The sequence below is a fragment of the Glycine max genome, chromosome 15 (genome assembly GCF_000004515.6).
Source record: "Glycine max cultivar Williams 82 chromosome 15, Glycine_max_v4.0, whole genome shotgun sequence".
Taxonomy (NCBI): Eukaryota; Viridiplantae; Streptophyta; class Magnoliopsida; order Fabales; family Fabaceae; genus Glycine; species Glycine max.
The window spans coordinates 20,526,667-20,550,136 of NC_038251.2; the positions used below are offsets into that span (position 1 = coordinate 20,526,667).

Genomic DNA, 23,470 nt, shown 5'->3' on the forward strand with positions numbered 1-23,470 from the left:
TCCTTAACTTAAAAGATGCCAGAAATCGTGCTTAAAGTGTCCATGCATTGCAAAGGTTGTGCCTTACACGATTTCTGGCGACGCAGATTCCTCCTTGGATTCCTTGTCATCTTTTGATTCCTGTGGTTTTTTCTCTTCTTCTTTCTTTTCTTCTTCATTAGTTTTTTTCTCTTCCACTTTGTTTTCCTCTTATTTTTTCTCTTCCTATTCAAAACACAAAAAAAAAAAAAAATCAAAACCCAGAATGATACATTGATGGTAATTGAAGAGAAAAAAAGAGGAAAAGAGAATGGTTATGCAGACCTCACCCATTTGTGTTGACGGCTACAAAGATAAGGTTGTTGCTGTGGATTTTTGGTTCTTTTTATTTGTGCAAGTGTGTGTGGGTTCTTTTTCATATATATGCCTCAATTGGTTCAGAACCATCAAATTTGAAGAAGTCACTCATTCTATCATCATCAAATGACGTGGCACTAAAATTGACCTCACTAACAGCGTTACTTTAAAATTTAATGGAAGGACTATTTTGCAATACTTATGCAAAAGATAGGGACTATTTTGAATTTTTCATTAAGTTAGGGACTAATATGCAATAGGGATACAAAGTTAGAGACTAAATTACCTATTTACTCGTTTTGTTATCATCAAATGACGTGACATCTTTTAAGAGACACGTCCACGTGTCATGCCACGTCATCCTTTAGTGCCACGTTGGATAGTCCATGTGGCACTAAAATTGACCTCACTAACGACGTTACTTTAAAATTTAGCAGAAGGACTATTTTGTAACACTTATGCAAAGATAGAGACTATTTTGAATTTAATATTAAAAAAGGATTAATATGCAAAATAAATACAATCTCATGAACTAAATTGTCTATTCACTCTTTAATTTATAATTTTAAAATTTTGTACAAAATTATTGGAAATATTTTTTTTATTTTCCATTTTGATTTTTTTCCCTATATTAAACTCCATAAAACAAAAAAAAATATAGAAAAGAAAACATTTTCTCGAACCAAACATTTTGGAAGGTTTCGCATTTATCCCCTTAAACCGTCCTACTTTTTCTCTGAAGTTGATTGGTTTTGAATCTTTTGATTACCAAGGCAGCCAAGGAAGACACAGTTCATCCATAACCAGGTTCTCTCCATTTACACTAATGGAGAGAGGATAACAGTAATGAGAGCATAATTTGAGGTTTAAAATTGAGTTTTTGGGATTGCCAACATTGCACTCATGAATCTTAATGTTGGAGAAAAGTGATAAAGACCATATTTTCATTACCTTATGGGATGATGGAAATCCATGGTAGGAAAGACAATATGATTTGTCTTTAATTTAAAATTGATATCACAATGAGTAGCGGTTGTTGCCAAATGCTTACCTTAAAAAGATTGATGCATATCCAAGGAAAAATGGGGCATTCGTTCCAGTAATGTAGCATCAACATCATTAATTGCGAAACGTTCAATCATAAGAAAATTTCTAAGTCGCTATGAATCCTAAACAGTTGGAAAATCTATAGTCATCTCATATGTTTGCACCAAGCATGGACAAGAGATCCGAGCAACAACGGCTATTAGTTAACAGTTTTTGTGTCGGGTAAAAATGCTTCAAGTCTTCAATAGCCACTATGGCTGCTAAATTAGGTAAAAACATTGGGATAATGCATGTTTGATGTGTATAAGGTCTCCCAGGCCTGTACTACAAGGATGTTCCTCCCAATCTTGACTTGGTATAGCCCAAACTGATGAGTTTCTGAATCAATATTTTCTCAGCTTCTGTCTGCAATCCATGAAAATTGCAATAAATAATAGAGAATTTAAAAATGAAGCGATGTTAAGTGTGAATAGCAATGAAAATAGGGTAAGCTGCTACTAGTGTAGGATTTTGGGGAGTGTCAGATCAACCTTACACCCCTTGAGCAAAGGGACAATTTACAAAAGTTACAATGACTTGGAAATTTTAAAATCAATCATAAACTACAAGTATTTTATTGCAATCCACTGTCATAAACGTAATGCCAATGCCTAATACTTGGTAACAGCACATGCCATGCATAGTATTCGGTACTAGCATGTGATAAGAACAATTCTTATCTAACAAAATGAGACTATTTGTTAACAAGTAACAACAAAGTAGAGGAAAATACAGAAAGGAAGAACAAATGCTCCTAGCAAAGGTAAATCACTATGGCCCCAAGCTATAATCCTAAACTGAAAATAGAAGTGCACATACCCTTCCCTCCCTCTGAATTATCCAATATAACATTTTTATCCTCAATCTCCTCAAACAATCTTTCCCTCCCAAGTTATTTACAAGGTATTCCCTCCCCTAAATGGAGATTTGGTCCAGATAAGTATGTCACTGGGGCTTTATCAGGTTCCTTCTAGTGACTAATCGAATCTAGGAACCTATCTGCCTGTTCAAATTTCTATGCATTAGTAAGTTAATCGAGTAACTGAATATGCAAGGATTGTACAATGATTACATATTTAATTTTCTGATGAATTATATCCAAGTAGAAAGTTTGAACAACAATATAAATTCTTAGATATATTTCCCTGAGGATATCACTTTTTTGTTTTGAGAAGTTGACTTCAGTATAACGTATAGCAGTAAGAAAATCATTTGGAAGGAGCATAACTTCCCTGTGCTAAGTGCACGCATAAATAAGTGATTGAGAGTGGGAGAAAAAACAAACCTCAAGAATGGGGCTATTTTTTGGAATACTGCAAGCCAAAATTATGTTGAGACCAGTCTTTAACACTGAGAAACAAAGAAAATTAATTCATAAACTAGAGGAATAAAATTTTAACTATCAAACATGATAATAGTTACCTAATCGATGAGCAATGCCAGACCCTGTATTATCAGAAACCCCTCCAAGTATGGAAGTGACAGATACCATATTGTTCTGCATGTATCACCATAGATCAAAATCCGTATATAATCTATAAACATACTCATGAGTAATGATGAGCATAAAGGAATGAAACAACTTACAGGACGAGTAGAAGCTGCTGCATACATGTGTCCCAATTTTGCAGAGTTGTAACCAATCCAAACATATATCTACGACAACCATTCATATCAAAAGAATGTTTGGGAGAGGAAAAAAACCAAAGCATTGAAAGATAATAACTTTCATTATAGGCTATATCACAAACTCCCCTATTAAAATTCCATACTTCCAAACCTAATGCAAGTGAAAATAAAGTTGTCACCACTTGGTTCCAAAAGTATACACTCATATTGGGACAATTGGACTAAAGCCTTGTTTGTGAGTGACCCAAATGAAAAAAAACTTATCTTTCCGGGTTTTTTTATATTTAATTGAATCTATTGAAAGTTGAAACATGAAGAATTTGATGTTGGGAAAACCTGTTTGGGAAAGCGAATGATTTGAAAATGGAGGTTAACATCATTGACGAGTTCAGAAAAGGTAGTGATCTGCAATTGACCCTGTGGCTGTGCATGTGCATTACCCTTCTCTTCCTTCAATTTCAACTCTTCAATCCCATTCTCCAATCCTTCAGAATCCATCATCATGACACAAAACTGCAAAACCCTAAACCCAAAAAACTCAACTTTTCATGACACATGTGCAACCAAAAAAAATAACACTGTCTACAAGCACCATACTGAAACTAACTAAGATGAATATATAATTTAATGCATTACCTCTATGCGCTGTAGTTGTTGCTATTTGATAGCACAAAAGCTTATATAATTTTTGCTTCTACCCCTCTCTTCTCCAATTCTGATACCCTCACTCGCCTCTGTTTCTGAGACTGGCAAGATCTTCTTCGTTATGAAATAGGAATCGTTTCAACTTTTACCCTTAAAAGGTTGAAGAAGCAACCATTGAATAAGAAGTGAGAATAGTTATTAGGGTCTCTGGTCAAGTTTATTTTAATCATTTATTTTAGGGTATGTTTGGCGAGTTTTATTTTTCTTAATAGTTATTTTTAAATTAAAATTGAAAATAAGAATTTACAGTCTTATTTGAAGCTGGTTTTTAGTTTTATTTTATTTTATTTAAAAGCTTCTTTTAAGTTCAAAATTGTTTAGTATTTTTAAAAAAAAATTATAGTCTTATTTGAAATTAGTTATCTTGTCTAATAAAAAATATATTCATAGAATAAAAATAAATATTGTGTAAAATTAGTAGTAATATATTCATGAAAATATTTTATTGTTAATAAAATAAATTAAAATATTTTAAATATGGATATTAAAAACTTTTAATTTTTAAAAATGAAAAATACTTTAGTTAATAAAAATTTATTTTCATATAATTTGTGGATAATATATAATATAAATTGAAGGTTTGATTCAAAAAATAATGTTAAAAGTAGATTCCAAAATAAATGTATTAATGTTTCCAATCCTTTTAACACTACTTTTGGAAAAATATATCAAGTTATATAATATAATAAGATAATAAAAATTATATGCATATGTAATTAGTGTTTTGATATATGTAACAACTGTATATGTACATATGCATATACTTTTTATTATTTTATTATATAACTTGACCAAACGTCACGTTAAAGGATTGGAAAAATTAATGCATTTATTTTATATATTTAGTCAAAATATTAACATTTATTTTATTGTAAGACAAATATGTTATTAATTTTTTATATTGTCGTTTTCAATGTGAATGTATTATTATAAAAAAAAATGATAATCATGAATGGTTGATTGTAAAAAAAAAGATATAATCCTAAATAAATTATTTTTTTTCAAAAGTTTTTATTGGTAAATATTCCTTGGACAGAAGAAAAGGATTCAAAGAAGGAAAAAGTAAAGAATAATAATGTGCTGAAAAGAAATAAAATTTAAGAAATGTCTAAAAAGAGGTAAAATAATAATAAATAAGATTGATAACAATCTTTAAAACTTAAGAAACATTAAATAATTATAAAAAGTATATTAAATATTGTCAAATGATAAGTTAAAATTTACTTTATAATGAGTTAATTTTATGTAACGGCAAAAAAAAAATACTATCAACTTATAAATTCTAACATTTTGAATGTCAAGGAACAAAGTGAAAAATAATTGTTACTCAAAGAACACATTAATCAATTGAATACACATTATAATAAGAAAATTTAAAGAGAAATGAAAATGTACAATTGAAAATAACTTTAAAAGAAATGATGATTAATATTATTTATACCAATAAAATATATCTATTTTCCGGTATCAACAATTCATCACTTAAAAACTTTAATGTTGAACATACTTTGACTTGTAATAATTTAAACATTCTTTATAAGTTTTTTTAGCAAAAGTGTGAGTAAGACTATAGCGCGTTGAAGAAAAGTTTTGTATTAATGTGTAAGAATAATTAATAATCCTGAAAAAAAATATTACAAAATCATCTTAAATATAACTTACAAAAATATATTATATTATAAAAATAACAAACCATACATAATATACAATAAAATTTCAATGTAAAACTTTTACAATACATTCTAATTGTATTCAATCTATACCAGTAAATGACCTTATCTTGTTCACTTAGACATACCTTCAAACCAAAATTCAAGTTATCACTATCAATTTTATTTTTTCAAGAACAAAATAAGATGATAAAAATTTTAAAAAAAAAACACACTAATCATTTTCAATAGTCAATTCATTCCGATTAATCACTATTAACTTGAATTAGTTGGCAATGATTAATAAACCTTCATCATTAATTTTTTATAGACCAATTGTATTTTTACTTAACTTTTATATTATAAGTTTTGCACATAAGAAAGAGATAATAAGTAAAGGGAAAAAGTATATATAATAAGATCAAGATGAAAGACATAATGAAAAGGCAAAGGATTAAATGTAAAATAATATTGTAAAAAAACGAAATAAGGATAATTATAATCTTTGTGGCCATACTTGTAGCTAACCCTCATCTACAGGTCTTTGTAATTAAAAATATTATTTTGTCCTATTTTATCATTTCAATTATTCTCATATTATTAAGACATTTGTCCTATATTATCATTTCAATTATTCTCATATTATTAAGACATTCAAAAACAATATAATGAAGAAATCGCATACACATGTTGACAATATATTAAAATTTCGACTTAAATATATTTTTAATATTTATTTTATATTTTATATTGCATATATGAAATATATATTTAAACCTAAAAATCTGTCATTTGACACGTTGATAGTTCAATGCTCAATAACATTTTTAATCCCTCAAATATGAAATCTAATATTTTTAGTCCATCAAATAAAAATTTTCATTTAAGTCCCTTAATTTCTGAAAATTGAAAAATCATCACCAAGTTATACATTTAAACTGTCAAAAATCAATTAGGAGAGACTAAAAAGAAAATTTAAAATTAAGAGACTAAAAACAGCAAATAAAAATTTAGGAGACCAAAACAAAAAATGATCCCTATTTGAGAAACAAAAAGATATTTAAGTCCTAAATTAATATTTATAAACAGGACAACTAGAAAGTCCGCCGACAAAATTGTCAAGTACAACCAAGGCTCGCAAAAAAATGAAAATCATATAACTGCAGCCACAGGTTGAATATAATTTTCAAACACCACAAGCTATGTATACACCATTGTAATGTAAATAATATAATATAAAAAAACAATTTATAACTAAATAATTCAAACAAGGCCTACTGTCAGAATTTTAGCATAAAAAATTATCAAACAAAAAGTAGCTATTTCATTATATCATGAAGTTAAAATTTAGATTGAAGCATAAAAATTAAAACTAATTAGATTTAAATGTTGGATTCAGTAACTTAAGAAATAATTAAATAACTGGGCCTCCCAACCAGCAGACCTGGTTATACAAGAGACCAATTTGTCCCCTCATCTACTGTCAAAAACCATGTTTCACAGTGGTAACGCAGAAATGATGCATTCTACACAGGCAATTACAAAGAGCAAGCATATGATTTCATTATAAAACCTATGGCCTAAAAAGAATGAGGAAATAGGGGTGCATTTGACTCAGCTTCCCCTTCCCAGTTCTTTCTCCAAAAGGGTACTCTAAAAATAATCTTGTATTTGGGTTTTCACTTTCCTGTTGCATATTGGTTGGTTAACTGCGTTCGTCCAATATGAGATAACCTTGATGATGAAATTAGTGGCGTTTCTTCATCAATTTTCATATCAGAAGCAGTACCATTAGCTCCACTGCTTCCCTCATCGTCACCAATGTTATCTGGCACATAAATATCCGATGACTTCTTCTCGAATTTCCAGTCCTGCATGTCACAGATTTGAATAAATATGGAATGATGTTTTGTTCGAAAATTACTACAATGAAACAAGGATTGGCAGTTCTCACTTTGAAATTTTGCATTGTCTTAAAAGGATTATACATTTATAAAGTACTAGTAACATGTAAAAGAAGATAGAAGGAGATGAGACCTTCGTGATCCTATCCGGTATACTTTCAACAGGCAATTGAGAGGCACGGACATCCTTAACCTTTATGTAATTGTACATCACAACTCCACACAATGCTGCAGGAAAATTATGAAATGGTTAGAGGGAGGGTGTGATTAAAGAATATCATGATTCATACAAAACTCACCAATAGCATAGCCAATTATATTCAACCCGGTTATTGTAGATTCTGGGAATATAACAGTTGAAAGAGCTATCAATATCCAGTCTTTAAGCACACCGGCGACCCGGATGGTTACAGCACCGGTTCTACCAATGACTAAGAAAATGGAGAAATTTAAGGCTAGAGCACATATAGCGTTGGACAAGAAGATCCAAAAATTAAACTGAATCTGCGAAACTTCCATTACAGGCTTCTCCAGTAGGTACCAAGGCACAAAGAGAAACACAAAACTGCGTAAAGCAAAGAGCAAAAGAAGTTAGCAACTCACATGGCATGCAAGATTTGTAGATAAGCATACATTGATACCCTAAATAACATCACTTGTTTATTTGAGCTAATAAGTTGAGCAATAAACTAGATTTATGACATAAATTGCACGGTTAGAAAAGGCAAACAAATACAAGGATACCAATTATTCATACATGTGCATGATGTGGAGTCCGCATTGCCCATAATTTGTGCAATTTAAATTATTGTGTATTAAATCACAGATAAAGAGAAAAGTATTTACATATGAAAAGTTATTACCCAAGTCCAGATGATCATGAATCAATTAGATGGTTATTAGTAACAGATAAACTGCCACATTTTCTGTTTGGGTTCAGTATGTATGAAAATTGTACAGAATCCAGTGATGTATCTTTGAGAAAACTACTTAAGAATATCAACAGAAATACCTGCATGGAGCTATGTAATATAAGCTTGTAATAGGATTTAGAGTCAACCCCTTTTTCTGCAGAAGAACTTGCGTTAAGACCAGTCTTAAAGCTTCTGCAAATATGCCTGTGACCTGGTAAACTGTACCAACTATATTAAAATGAATTTCCCCATATGAGGAGATGACAACCCCAACACTGACCAGCAACATGTTCAAGAACACATCACACCTTGCTTTGTCAGTACCGCAGAAAACAGCCATAATGAAAGTTGCCACCGGCACTGAAATACCAAGTTTAAGAATCAAGGAAATTGTGTCACCAGAAAAGGAAAAAAAAAATTAAGGAAATTGAGCTCAGATAGTAAGAGAAACATGTGAAATTCATAAAAAACATACTCAGAGCTTTGAGCATCTGGATAAAAGCCACAGAGATGTGCAAGTAGGCCGTGTTACCAAACCTGTACCATTCAAAGGCATTACATATTGCCCATATAAATAGTTGTTTCTTCAAAACTATTGATAATAGTAAGCATGTGTAAAATCAAAAGAGGATAGTGCTTGATATTTAGTACCACACAACAGGAACATCTATACTTCATAGAAACGTCATGTCATACTTTAAAATTTGAATTATATATTACATAAATGAACAATATTCTATGTTCTCTAATTGGGCTTTCATTGAGCACAGAATGCATAGTAATTCTCTGCACCACGAGATCATGATTATACTATATTCTCTGAGGAGGGTTGATACTTTAGAAATGAGAACATTGAACTTCAAACGAGTAATCTCCATCTAACAGGTTTGCTTAGTCAATGCTGGAATAAATACTCCAAATTTATAAAACATTACTATAGGCTATTGAGAAAACATTTTACAAAGATGACAGTATTAGAAGTAGAACTATCCTTAGATGGGTGTTCCATGGGAAAACTTCCAGAAATCATGCTTAACTGCTTAATGATGATTCATACCATCAATAATCCAACAATGGCCAAATTACGCACAATTAAAAAATACATACACAAGGGGCATGTCCCAACCCCATTAACAAATCTGAGAATAATGTTCAGAAAAAGTACAGTTAGCTCATTTTGCAGTGCTTACCAAAGACTAGATGCAAAGAAAGCACTTATTGGTACCACACAAGTTGCATATCTGCCACAGAAGGAACTTTGTTTTAGAAAGAAGATTGTCTAAAGATAAGTAGAACTCTAGAAGGATTTAAATCGATGGCACACTCACATTTCAAATGTCATTTTGACAGGAGTCACAATCTGCAATAACATAAGAAAAGGGTATTGGTTAAGGTAGGAACCAAATAATCAAACAACAATGAAACGTAATCAAGCAAAGGAGTGGTAGATGGAAAATATTCAATTCAAGCATAGAAAGTAAGTGTTACATATGGTATGTAGAGTGTAAAATCAAAACATGTGAATAATGAGTATATATGTCAAAAATAAAAATAAAAATAAAATCAGAAAGAAGGCCATATGAACTGGTTAGCAATTCATAATATTCTCCTATGTACCCATACCAAGCTTTCGCTTCCTACTACTTCTCACAAGTTGCACATAACATTGTAGAAAACACATTTAGATTTAAAGAAGCAATCCATCACGTATACCAACTTGCACTTAGTGTACGTATTACGATGTGTTACTGTTAGTTGCAATAACTTAGACATCGTACACAAACATTTTACGGACATAAAAGATCATCCAAGCTAACTTGTATTTAATATGCTATGAATGTTGTTAACTGGAAAACCAAATTGGTAAGTTCCTCTATCATTCCCCGAGGCCAAGGAACTTAGTTAACAATATTATTAGCATGTATTCCAAGAAGCTATCATTTTAACTTATGATAGCAACAACAATGTTGCCAAATAAGAGCAAGCTTAACTCCAAGAATTGTCATTTAAATAATGTTAAAACTAATTTGTCATGACATTCAAATAAGAAAAGCACTAACAAAAAGAGTGAGAACAACCAAATGAAACTAATTAGTTAAAATAACGACTAAATTAAATCTAGTGAGAAGAGTACCACACAACAGAAGGAGTCCAATATACACAATGCTAACCCACCAACTGAACACACATCATCTCACACATTACACATATGACCAGTAACTAACAAAAGCCATGACATGACATGTCGGCTAGACAAGAATATCAACATGTTAGAGAAGTGCAAGTACACGAATCAGCAACAATAGCAATCACAAATAAACAAAATAAAAAGAAGATTTTGCAGAAATTAGCAGGTAGAAGAAAAAGGGTTGGTTACCTTAAAGACCCGAACAAGGAAAAACGCGACTGCCCCAGAAAAGGCCATGTGAATCATCGTGAGCGTTATGGGAAGGGGAAAGTTGAAGTATTTCGGCGACAGAACCCACTGCCCCAACAAAAAATTATCAAAACAGAAAATAATAAATATCAAAACATTATTTAATTAACCAAAGGGTCTAGCTCAGTTGGTTGTTCACGCATTGAACACAATGTGTGAATGGTAGTAAAATACCACTTCGATTTCTACGGATAAAAAAAAAAAAAACTCCTTAAGTGAAAGGGTAGTAGTGGGTACCTTGTTGTACAAAATGACGCCGGAAGAAAGCAGGATGTAGATGAACAAGTAGACATAAGTGAGAAAAAGCGTTTTGTTTATCATCATTTTTTTTGTTTTTGTTTTGAGATTTGGACAAAAGGGGGCAAAGAAAGAAAGAAAAGGGGTTCAGCAGTGAGCTAACAACATGTTGAAAAATGCAACAACTTAAAAGAGAAACCCAAATGTTATTATCAATAATCAATGGTTTAATGGAGGGTGTGGATCGGATCTGTGGAGAGGGGTACCCTCGAAGAGAAGAGAAGAGAAGAGAGGAATAAGGGGAGAGGGTACCCAGTTGAGTGGAATATATAAGGAGGAGAAGAATGAAGATAGATGGAATTGCAAATTGAATGGTTCCAAATCTGGGAGAGAGGAGGAGGAGGAGGAAGGTGGGTGTGAAATGTGAATAGATGATAAAAAATGAATGAATGAGGGTAGGTAATTGGGAAGTGGCTGAAGAGAAAGTTACCACTTTTCGAAACGAGTCATTAATGGGGGAGCTGCTTCGTACCATGTGCTTTCTTACTATTCTGCTTCTTTTCTCTGCTCCAATTACTTTCTGTTTTTCAAAGGAATTTTTTTTTATGTTAAATCAGTGTTTTCTCCTCTAATTTATTTTGTTCTATTTGGACATTTAGTTTTTTTTTTCGATTACTTTTTTCTGATTTTTAAAATCCATTTATGTTATCAAAATTAAACTAAGGGGGCTAGAGAATATGCATGTCATACTAACATTAAACGGTTTAAAATTGTTTTCAAGTGTGTATTTTTTAACACTATCAGTCTAGTTTAGATGATAAAATCAACTTTAAACTAATTTTAAAAATGAAATGACTTAATTGGACTAGAATAAAAAAAATATAGAGATTAAATTAAAAAAATAATAAATTAAAAGATAAAAAGTTATATTTAATGTAGAGTCGTAGTCTTGTAGACTCCATTCTTGGGGAGAAGAAAAATTATAAATTTATTTTTTTATTGTATTGTAAGCAATTAAAAGACATCTTATTTATTTTTTTATCATGTTATTTATTATATTTTTATATTATTGTCATGTCACAAGTTATAATGTATGAAATCAACAATAAAAATGTGAGTATGAAAAAGGTTTTATTAAAATAATCAATCAAGTTTTTTAACATATATTAATCATCAATAAAATTGATAAATATTTTATAAAAATGTTATGATAATCCAAAAACTCCATCATATATTTTATTTTAAACACACAAAAAAACTATCAATAAATTTGTTTAGTTCTATAAAACTTAAAAATTACTCCTTCCAAACTTAAATATAAGCAAAAAAAATTATTTTACAATAAGTAAGAAAGTTGGTTAATAACATTTAATTCCACTAATCTCAATTAATAAATAAGTTATTTTTCTAAATTATTCTTTATTAAAATTTGATATCAACAAAAAGAAAGAACGGTTGAAATTAAACTCCTATCGAATAAAGAATATTTTAAAGGTAAATTTATTAAATAATGTAAAATTAGCTTATATTTAACTTTAACATAAAAAAAAATTATAATCGAATTGGGTGAGAGTATATCAACAGTAATATTAAACTCTTATAAAGACTGGTGGATCTTTCATTACCAAAAAAAATCTCTCATAAATTATAATTATTTTTTTTTTACAAAAAAATTATAATTGTCATTTTCTCTTTGTTCATTTTTTTTCATCTTTTCACCTTCGTTTGCCAAATCCAGATCTTTTGCTACCTCTACAGCACAATTCTCTCTCTAGTATATATTTCAATAGTTGGTCACACTTTCATTCTTTTTTTAACAATTATTGAAATACCTAATCAATGGTTTAATAGTTGAGATTTTACAGCTGGATGGTTAGTTATGATCCAAGTTGTCATTTACCTTGTATTAGGGTGGATAATTATCTTAACTCAATAGAAAAAATGAGGTAAAAGGAAAGAGTGGAAAATATGTAATTAGTAATTCCTTCATATAGTACTAGTTGTTTAAAGTCAATGCACATACATGAGAAAATATTTAATGAAAATAAAAGTATTATATTTGAATTAAAATGTTTTTATTTTAGTACTTTAATTTTTTTATGTCTGCACCACTTATAGTGGATATTAAATTAAATAAGGATATATTTAAAAATATTAGTTGATCTTTAAATTTTAAAATATCAATTATTTTGAGAGAAAAATACTAAAATAACTAAAAATATGAAAAGAAAGTAGCAAATACTAAATCGAAGAAATGTAGAGAGAGAAAAATAGAATGAAGGAGAGATGAAAATATTGTTAACGGGTATGAATATAATTGTTCATTCTTTTTACTTTTTTCAATTATTTTTTTATAATTTTTTTCTTTAATCATATATTATATTTTCATAAAGAATTGTTGTGTCTTAAAAAGTATTAGTAGTAATTGTAAATAAGATGGAAGAAGTAATTTTTATATGATAAAATATAATTATTTTTCATGTGTATCTTCATATGATACAATTATACTCAAATGTGAATATCCTTTTTAAGAATTTATTTTTCCTTTTCATAAAAAAAGAATTTATTTTTCCAATGACTTAACACAAGTATTTTCGTTTGGAAATAATTATGTTTAAAGCATGTTCATACACTAAATGTAAACAACTTTCTCGATAAAAAAAATTCAATGTGTGATTCGTCGCATTGTAGAAATTAACTCTTTTTATATTAGACCCAACTCTCATTTCTTTCTCTTAAAAAGATTAGAAGTCTAGCTCAAACGTTTTATGGAAAACAAATTACACACTCAAAATACTAAGAATGAGTTTGATTTCTATTTTCAGAAAGAAAAATAAAATAAGCATCTATGTCAAGTCCAATCATGGCAAGACAAAAAAATATATGAAAAACATCTCAAACTATTTCTATTTTTATTTTTTAAAATGATTACAAATCATTTTAAAAAATAATTTTAGATAAAAAAAATTAAATTCCTTATACTAAATAACATAAAATTGTTTCAAAAAATAGTTTCTAAAACTAACTAGTTAGAAAGAAAAAAAAAATTAAGTAATTTGAGTTTTGATTCTTTTGAACACCGAGTAAATTACACTCTTAGAGACATTAGAGACATGAATATTAATAAAAACATATATTTTCATCTGCAAAAAAAATTGAGAATACGACACTTTAATCTATTTTTAATTTTCATTAAACTTTCATTAACCTCTATTAAAAAAAAGTGAAGGAATCAAATTGTAGATATAATTTTAACAACTATTACATTATTTTTATAATTTGATATAAAATGTGATTTTTATTGATTCACTATTGAATTACATTTACATATTATCAAGATCGTCTATGTCAAATTTTATCAAAATTGAATACCAATAAGAAAGTAATCAAATGATCCATATTTTAGTATATTTTGAAATGTTTGTATTATGTTAGTTTATATGAAAAAAGTAACATTAATATGAAATTTTACATATGTGAAAGGAACTTTCAATCCAACGATGAGTTTAAAAAAATATTATTCAATTGAAAATTATAAAATAATGTAACAGTTGTTAAAGTTATATCGGTGTAATTTAATATATCTAACATTAAAAAAATTGTTAATAAAATATTCTTACACTACTATTATTCAGATATACAAGTATTATATGGCCTCCCTTTTGTGTTAAAATACACATTCACAACCTTAACCAATGCAAATATATAACATCTAACTTTATAATATATAGAGAGATCAAATTACATCGGCACAATTTTGTCAATTATTATATCATTTTTATAACTTGACATAGAATGTGAATTTTATCAATTCAACTGTTGAATTGTATGTACATATTATCAAGATCGTCTATGTCAAATTTTATCAAAATTGAACAACAACAAAAGGTAATCAAATGATTCATATTTTAATATATTTTGAAATGTTTATATTACGTCAATTTTAATATATATGAACAAGGTAGTAAATGATTTTGGAATAATATGAATTTTTGCATACGTGATGTATGTGAAAAAAACTTTCAATCCAACGGTAAATTTTAAGAAGATATTATCCAATTGAAAGTTATAAAATAGTGTCAAAGTAATTTGATTCCTCCTTTTATATATATATATATATATATATATATATATATATATATATATATATATATATATATATATATATATATATATATATATTAAAGATATATAAAATTTTATCTGTTAATTTATGCCATTAAGTATTATTCTAAATAAGTCATTATGAATTATGTTATATTTAAAAATTATTTATTTTAATTATTTTTTTCTTAAACATTTTTTAACTAATCAAATGAAAATTAAAATAAAATAGCATATATATAATCAAAAATAGGACTAAACACAAGTATTAAGATAAAATTGAGATTGATATATTAATAAAAGGTGCCACAAAGTGTGACCCTCAAAAAGAATAATCTACATGGAAACATAAAAACAAAATGAAAAGAAAACAAAAACGCAATCAGCCTAAAAAAATAAATGGCTACAAACATTAGTTGACAAAGGAACAAGCCAACATCCCATGACCCACATATATAGAAGCCACGACAAAGACAAGGTTTTGAGTCTGCCATAGAACCACTCATGCATTTGCTACCTCTCGATGGAAAATAATACGATTCCTGTGAAATCAAAGACTCTAGCAAACCCTATGTCAGATGAGATAGTGAACTCTACGTATCTTCTTACCCCTCCAGAAAAGACCATATGTTGCATGAAATGAAGCGAAACCTTTAAATGTTGCACTAAAGAAATACCCCACAACGGTAGACCTCACACCAAATCCGAAATGAGAAGGTGCACCTCAAGAACAGGTGCTATGAATCCTCCCTATCAACCTCACAAAAAACACACCCATCATCCTCCACCATAGCCCCCCTCCTCACTAGAGCCACATGAGTAGTTGCCAGTCCAGGATCAGCCTCCAAGAAAATGCCAAGACCTTGGACGGGATATAACACTTCCAAAATGATCAAAATGGAAAATTCACCAACTGCAGACTATTAGAAACCTCAGATGTGATAACCCGGTAGGCCGAGGCCATCGAAAAGAAGGCCTCACCCTCCCATAACCATTTGTCCTCAGTCATTAAATCCAATTGGACCTCAGAAAGTAAGGCCTCCATTTGTTGTATCACCACCTCCTTTTACTCAAATAGAGCTCTCTGTCATCTCTAACTCCACACTACCCCATGATCGTTGGTCTCCACTGACATTTCCCCTACATTAACCTCCTGGTCAACCACCAAATAAAAAAGATGTGGGAAAAAATCCTTCAGACATGACTCTTCAAATTGACGGTCCTCCTAGAAGGAGTCCATCACCAATTCGATGAACCACCTTACTAGAAAACCAATCGTCCCCTACATCAATCCTCATGAAATCCTGCCACCAAGCCACCCAAACTGGGCCTGACGCTCACCAAGCTTATCCAAGCACTCATACCTATAAGTGAGCAAGACACGCCATAGAGAATCATTCTTCTCCAGAAACCTCCACTACCACTTAGCCAACAAACTAGCATTAGAAGCTGCTAAGTTCTTCACCCCTAACCCTTCATTCGCTTTAGCCCTACACACTGAATTCCAATCCACCCAACATATCTTATCTGAGTTCAACACACCAGACCACATAAACCTTTTCTGAATACTCACCAGCGTGGCTATAACACGTTTGGGAGCCCAATAAAAGAGAAAACATAAAGAGGGAGACTTAATAACATAGAGTTTATCTAGGTGATCCTCCCTCCTAAAGAAAGATATTGTCTCTTCCAACTTCCAAGCCGCCTCCTAAAAGAAGAAACCACAAGTTTCCACGTTGAAACCCTCTTGGGACTAGTGCCTATCAAGAAACCAAGATACAAAAATAGGACACTAGACAATGAACAATGCAAGAAATCAGAGGTGCTAGCCATAAATCCCCTGTCCACATAAAAACAAGAAACTGCTTTTTAGGAAATTAACCCGACACCAACTCAAAGCCATGTAGAATGGCTTTAACAACCCAAAAATTACCATAACAATGCTCCCTTATGATAATCGAATCATCAACATACTGAAGCAAAGAAAACTCCAACGTTGGGCTTAACCTAAGACTCCTAAAATCTCCTATTTCCCTTGCCTTCTTGACCAAACCTTGTAACCCTTTCACCACCATCAAGAAAAGAAATGGGGCCAACGGGTCCCCCTACTTTAGCCCCCGCTCAGCCTAAAACTCCGTTGTAGGGATGCCATTAACTAACATAGATACTCAAACACACCACCACCCTAACCCATTTCCTCTAAGTGTGATCAAAACCCAACCAATTCATCATATAGTCCAAAAAATCCCAACTCACTGAATCATATGCCTTCTCAAAATCAATCTTGAACATGAAACACTCTCTTTTACTCCGCTTCACTAAGTCCAGGAACTCATTAGCCACAACCACAACATCCAAAATGCACCGGCCAGGCGAAAAAGCTAACTGCAAGATGAGATAACACATCCAAGTACCTTACTCAACCTAAGAGCCAAGAGCTTAGAAATCATCTTGTGCATGCTACCAATGAGAGAAATCGATTGGTATTTCAAAAGAGACTAGGGGTAATCCTTTTTCGGGATCAACATTACAAACGACAACGTCACCGCCTTAAGCAAAACACCAGAAGAGAAAAATGTAGAAGCAAATGACTTTGATGTTTTGATGATGATCATGATGATTTGATGCAAATGCGCTTTTCAAGTTTAATTCAAGACAATGATTCAAGAATACAAGACACAACATCAAGATGATCACTAGTATTTTAGGAAGGAAATTCCTAATTGAAATAGCAAAAAGGTTTGGCCAAGAAATTTAAGTTAAAAAGTCTTTTTCAAGAGATTTACTCTCTGGTAATCGATTACCAGAGGATGTAATCGATTACCAGTGGCCAAAAATGATTTACAACAGCTATTAAAATTTGAATTCAAATTTTAGACTGTGTAATCGATTACACAATATTGGTAATCGATTACCAGCAGTTAATAAACATTTTAATTCAAATTTTAAAACCTGTAATTGATTACACAAATCCTGTAATCGATTACCAGAGGAGATTTTCAGAAAATTATTTCTAAGAGTCACATCTTTTCAAATGGATTTTACATGGCCACCAAAGGCCTATTTATATGTGACTTACAACACGAATTTGCTCAGAGTTTTTCATAACAAAAAGTCTTATTCTCTCAAAGAGCAAAAACATTTCATCCTCTTAAGAATTCCTTGGCCAATACACTTGTAATTCAATAAGAAATTAATTGAGTGCTCAAATTGTACAATCTATCTCTTTCGAGAGGGATTTATTCTTCTCTTCTATCTAAATTCTCAAAGGGGATTGAGAGACCGAGGGTCTCTTGTTGTAAAGAAATCTAAACACAAAGGAAGGATTGTCCTTGTGTGTTCAGAACTTGTAAAAGGATTTTACAAGATAGTGGAACTCTCAAGCGGGTTGCTTGGGGACTGGACGTAGGCACAAGGGTGTGGCCGAACCAGTATAAATTTGAGTTTGCACTTTCTCTTCCCTTAAACTCGTTTATTTATTATTGCTTTATATTTATATTCAGATTGTTCTATTTGAATCATTATTTAAGAATTCATTTTTAAGGGAACTTGTAACTTGCATTGAAATTGAAATAGAATTTTAATTGGGGAAATAGTTTGCGATGTCTTAATTCAATCCCCCTTCTTAAGATATCTGAGGCCACTTGTCTAACAAAAAACTCCATGACAAATCTAAACACAAAGGAAGGATTGTCCTTGTGTGTTTAGAACTTGTAAAAGGAATTTACAAGATAGTGGAACTCTCAAGCGGGTTGCTTGGGGACTGGACGTAGGCACAAGGGTGTGGCCGAACCAGTATAAATCTGAGTTTGCATTTCTCTTCCCTTAAACTCTTTATTTATTATTGTTTATATTCATATTCAAATTGTTTATTTGAATCATATTTAAGAATTCATTTTAAGGGAATTTAACTTGATAAAATGAAATAGAATTTTAATTGGGGAAATAGTTTGAATATCTTAATTCAACCCCCCTTCTTAAGATATCTGAGGCCACTTGTCTAACAAAAAACTCCATGACAAAGGACACCAGGTCATCCCATAATAACTCCCAACTAGCTTGAAAGAAACTGAAATCCAACCGATCAGGCCCTAGAATCTTATCCTCTGTGCAACTTTAAACAACCTTCTTGATTTCCTCATGGGAGAAAGGAGCAACCAAGGAGGCGCGATCCATAGAGGACAATTGTTTAAACACAACACCATCAAGCACATGCCTCTCCTCCATCGGCTTTGTAAACAAGGACTAAAAATGTCACACGACCTTTCCCTTCACCTCCTTCACATCCTTCACCTATGCTCCACCCACCTGGAGACCCACTAAGGAGTACCTCCGAGACCTTTCTCTTAGGGAAACACAGAAGTAACTAGAATTAGCATCACCTTCCCTGATCCACCTAACTTGCAACTTCTGAGCCAACACACTTTCCTTGCCCGCACTTTCCTCCAGAACTCTAAGACAAGCAGTCGGCGCTACTCATTATCCACCAACATCTCATCTCAGAACCTATGGTCTAACTCATCCATGTCATCCACTAAAGCAAAAATCTCCACAAATAGACCACTATAGACCTTCCGCTGTGATACCCTAATCTTTGTCTTCAAAAGCTTCAACTTGTCCTTAAATACAAAAGATTTTCACCCAGCCACATGAAACTCCTTCCACCACTCACCCAGGAGCCCCACATAACCAGGATGCACCAACCAATTGTTAAAGAACTTAAAAGGCTTGGGACCCTAGTCCTACAAGCCATTTCACAACATTATCAGACAATGATAAGAAATGTCCATCTTCCCCATCCACTGAGATGACACCCCCCATAGCTTGATCAAATCCCAAGACACCAAAAACTGATCCAATCTACTCATACCAAAACCGTCAGCACTAAACCAAGTGAACCTCTTCCCCACAACTAGCACATCCACAAGCCCCATCTAGGCAATAAACTCCTAGAACTCTACTTGCTCCCCCCACTCCGCCTAAAAGCCATGACCTCGTCGTTCTTTACTAAATGATATCGCATTAAAGTCCTCCACATACCAAAAGGAACCACTAAAAACCCTCTTGGACATTACCAGATCAGCCCAAAGTTTATGCTTACCTGCCAAAATGCAAGGTGAGTAAACGTTAACGAAGTGGAAAATAGACCCGATTTTAACACAGGCAGTACAAAAACCCACAAAACCATCTCCAAAGAAATGATACTTCACCTCCACCACCTTTTCTTCCAAAGACACAAAATCCCACCAGACTGACCAACAAATGACCTTGCCATCCAATCAAAATTTGTAACACCCCATAAACTCTTCAGAATATCATCAAAAAGCATTGAACACTTAGTCTTTTGGAAGAAGCACATAACTACCCCTTCCACTCTGATAAGGGACCAAAGCTTGGCATGCTTAGGTCGATCCTGTATCCCCCTTATGTTTAGCGAAAGAACCTTCATGGGGGAACATGTTGCCTCCCCAGGGAAACCATTGCCTCACACTTTTTGGTTTCCTGCTCCTAGATCCACCTAATCTATTTCTCACCTACCCCCTTAGCCTCTAAACCCCAAGCACTAATAATCGACCACACATGTCTGGCCACTGCATCATTAGAATGATCCCTAACCCTGGTAGTAGTCGAAACAGTAGCTAGATCTTGGAACCACCCAGCTCTGTCCTTTTTGGGGGTTTGAAGACACAACCTCCCTCTGAGTATCCTCCATAACCCTAGCAGCATGGCTACTATAGCCATTGACCTCCATCGTAACTAAAACTCTAGATCCACCTCTAGACCCCTCTCGACCACTTATAAACCTTGACTGAACCACCTGTAGACCATCCGTTATAAGATTCGGCATCTCCAACTCATCATCAGTCTCATCACCATCCTCCTTGCCCTTGTCCGAGCAAGAAGGCACAAAGAGACATACCCATCTTCCTTCACCCAAATGTCAAAAGGCACAATGACCTGCTCATGTCTCGCCAGTCCCCCTTGTAGGTCTCTATGACCCATCATGACCAGAGCCCGCCACTTCCTTTCTCCCCAACCCAGGTTGCCGGCAATCAGGGGCACCAAAACACGAGACAATTGTTCAAAGACAAACCCCGTTGATCATGATCTCTCCCCGTGCCTCCTATAAGCTCCTCATGTCAAAAACCTCCAAGAAACATGCAAAACCAAAACGAGTGTTTAATTAATTTTATTATTGTAGTATTAATTGATATAAATATATAAATAATCTATTTTTTTAACTATTATTACTTAATTATTAAATTTATTAAACATAATATATAATTGATTTCAGTAATATTGTCAAATGCTATATTTAATAAATATAATCTATTTATTGAATCTAATAATTCAATGTTAACCTATAATTTTTAAATTGAATCTCTCTCTCTCTCTCTCCCTTTTTTTATAATTAATGTTAGACATTTATTTCATTCATGATAGAAAATAAAATTAATAATTACGGAAGGTAATATAAAATATATTTTTATTATTAATGATTCTAATTAAGATTATGTATATACTTAATTTGTATAAAAATGAAAAATAGTTTTTCTAAAGATAAAATTTATAAAAGTGTAAGAGTGTGTAGATAAAGTTTATTATAGTGTAAGAGAGACTAAGAGTGTGTGTGTGTGTGGGGGTGGGGGGGGGGGGGGTTGGTGGGTGGGTGTGAACATTTTCTTACATGAGATAAGATAAGAATGTAAAAACAATTAATAACAACTATTATATCATGCTTAAAAATAATAGACGATTGAGATTAAAATATTTAAAATTCAAATTGAAATATAATATAATATAGCTATCAAATCTCTAAAAGATTCATTAAATAAATCATGTTCTAAAATATCTCGACTATCGTTAACCCATCATCACCATTATGATTGTCATTGCCCCGCTACCATGAATATCATCATCAACCTTGCTACCACCACTACCGCCATCGGCGGTGGGGCAGTAACAATGATAATGACAACAGTGGTGGCAATTGATGATGATGGTGGTGGCAGTGGTGACCATGGTGGTAGTTGCAGCGATGGTGATGGTGGTGGCAGCGACAATCATAGTGGTGATGGTAATGAGTTAATTGAGATAGTTCAAAAAGTAATAATTGAGACCTTTATAGATTTCTTTTTTTTTGGTTAATCTCTTAGAAATTTGATGATATATTAGATTTTAATTTGAAATTTTAAATATTTTAATCTTAACCGTCTATTATTTTTAATCTTAATATGATAATTGTTAATAGTTGTTATCACAGGAGTAGTACTTTGCTAACATATACTTATATATTAAATTATAAAATAATTAAAATATATTAAAAACCATCTTAATATATGATATAGATTTTAAACTCAACACCCATACAAGAAATATGCTATTGTACTAGTTTACTTTTGTTATGTTTGGATTAATGATAGATGGTTAAATGGAGAGGGATAGACTAGAAAGGAATCATGTTATTCCCCTGATTGTTTTGTAAAATTAGACATGGAACATAATTGAAGAAGATGGATTATGATTTATTTCATTCTATTTCATTACTTAACACTAATTTTTTCTCCCTCTCACCCTCAATTTGGGTTGCACTTGATGTAACAAAGCTTCTATGGTATAAATGATTATCTAATCTTTGTAAATTTTACCCTAATCATAAGCCTCTAAAGGGTAGGACTCTCTATTCTCTCCTTGTGAGATGCACATTTCTCTCTCTGCTAGGCTAAACCCCTTTTAGGGTTTCTCTGTGGATGTGAGCTTTGTTCCTTACTATCTCTCTTCTATTTTTCACTATGGATCAAAACTCTGGAAAACTTGTCTCTTAATGGTAACAATGATGATTTGATAGTCCAAGTGGAAAAAGGTGAATGACGACGCACCGAACTTGGCTTTCTACCCCGTGGGGAGATTCTTAACATATTGAACCATCAGAGCTCCTATCATGATGGAGCATATGTTTAAGATCTAGCATCCAAAAGTTGGTGTCTCTATCAAAAAAGGTGATGGTGTCTTTCTCTTCCAATTTTACCATACATTGGACATACAAAAGGTTATATGTGATGCACCATGGACTTTTGACAGACACTTGCTCCTACTCAGCCTCATTAGAGAAGGTGAAGCTCCAAAACAAATCCCTTTTATTCAAAGCACCATTTTGGATACAAGTCCACAATATGCCTCTAGGCTTTATTTCTTTGGCGGGGGGAACGAGTATAGCTAATTTTTTTGGGTGAGTTCTTAGACTATGATGAAAAGAACAACTTAACCTTCTGGAGACCTTTCATGCAAGTTTGTGTCTTACTAGATGTCAGGAAGACACTAAAGAAAACAAAGAGGATCCGCAAACCAGAAAAGGAGCCCACAAAAGTGCACTTCAAATATGAAAAGCTTGGTGTTTTTTGCTATGTCTGTGGCTTGCTAGGCCATACAGAAGATTCATGCAATCGACTTTTCTTCCAGAAATCAGGG

The 23,470-nt window shown here is 32.0% G+C and overlaps 2 protein-coding genes across 3 annotated transcripts; both read right to left on the reverse strand.

Annotated features, from left to right (window-relative positions):
* Positions 1-1,310: 1,310 nt before the first annotated feature.
* On the reverse strand, positions 1,311-3,871 carry LOC100500240 (uncharacterized). 2 transcript variants are annotated; one of them, NM_001399604.1, is made up of 6 exons: positions 3,688-3,871; positions 3,388-3,564; positions 3,010-3,078; positions 2,845-2,920; positions 2,708-2,772; positions 1,311-1,788 (listed from the first exon to the last, which is right to left on the reverse strand). In NM_001399604.1, the coding sequence occupies exons 2-6, from the start codon at positions 3,553-3,555 to the stop codon at positions 1,708-1,710; spliced, it is 459 nt and encodes a 152-aa protein (NP_001386533.1). In that variant the 5' UTR covers positions 3,556-3,564; positions 3,688-3,871; the 3' UTR covers positions 1,311-1,707. The 2 variants fall into 2 exon arrangements, with proteins under 2 accessions (NP_001386533.1, NP_001235191.1); NM_001248262.2 differs by having other exon boundaries at positions 3,388-3,574.
* A 2,923-nt stretch (positions 3,872-6,794) lies between these two features.
* On the reverse strand, positions 6,795-11,427 carry LOC100786399 (probable sugar phosphate/phosphate translocator At3g17430). Its single transcript, XM_003546499.4, has 9 exons — positions 10,898-11,427; positions 10,601-10,708; positions 9,552-9,583; positions 9,414-9,464; positions 8,699-8,760; positions 8,322-8,583; positions 7,609-7,874; positions 7,443-7,537; positions 6,795-7,276 (listed from the first exon to the last, which is right to left on the reverse strand). The coding sequence occupies exons 1-9, from the start codon at positions 10,982-10,984 to the stop codon at positions 7,085-7,087; spliced, it is 1,155 nt and encodes a 384-aa protein (XP_003546547.1). The 5' UTR covers positions 10,985-11,427; the 3' UTR covers positions 6,795-7,084.
* Positions 11,428-23,470: the final 12,043 nt, after the last annotated feature.

What these genes read in the sequence shown, in the direction of transcription:
- LOC100500240 (NM_001399604.1), bottom strand. Translation starts at nt 3,555, where the DNA reads ATGATGATGGATTCTGAAGGATTGGAGAATGGGATTGAAGAGTTGAAA. An exon ending in TGGCATTGCTCATCGATTAG is followed by an intron (nt 2,773 to 2,844) that starts GTAACTATTATC and finishes TTTGTTTCTCAG; the next exon opens with TGTTAAAGACTGGTCTCAAC. An exon ending in AAAATAGCCCCATTCTTGAG is followed by an intron (nt 1,789 to 2,707) that starts GTTTGTTTTTTC and finishes CATGGATTGCAG; the next exon opens with ACAGAAGCTGAGAAAATATT.
- LOC100786399 (XM_003546499.4), bottom strand. Translation starts at nt 10,984, where the DNA reads ATGATGATAAACAAAACGCTTTTTCTCACTTATGTCTACTTGTTCATC. An exon ending in TCCTTGTTCGGGTCTTTAAG is followed by an intron (nt 9,584 to 10,600) that starts GTAACCAACCCT and finishes ATGTTATTGCAG; the next exon opens with ATTGTGACTCCTGTCAAAAT. An exon ending in TATTACATAGCTCCATGCAG is followed by an intron (nt 7,875 to 8,321) that starts GTATTTCTGTTG and finishes TGCTTTACGCAG; the next exon opens with TTTTGTGTTTCTCTTTGTGC.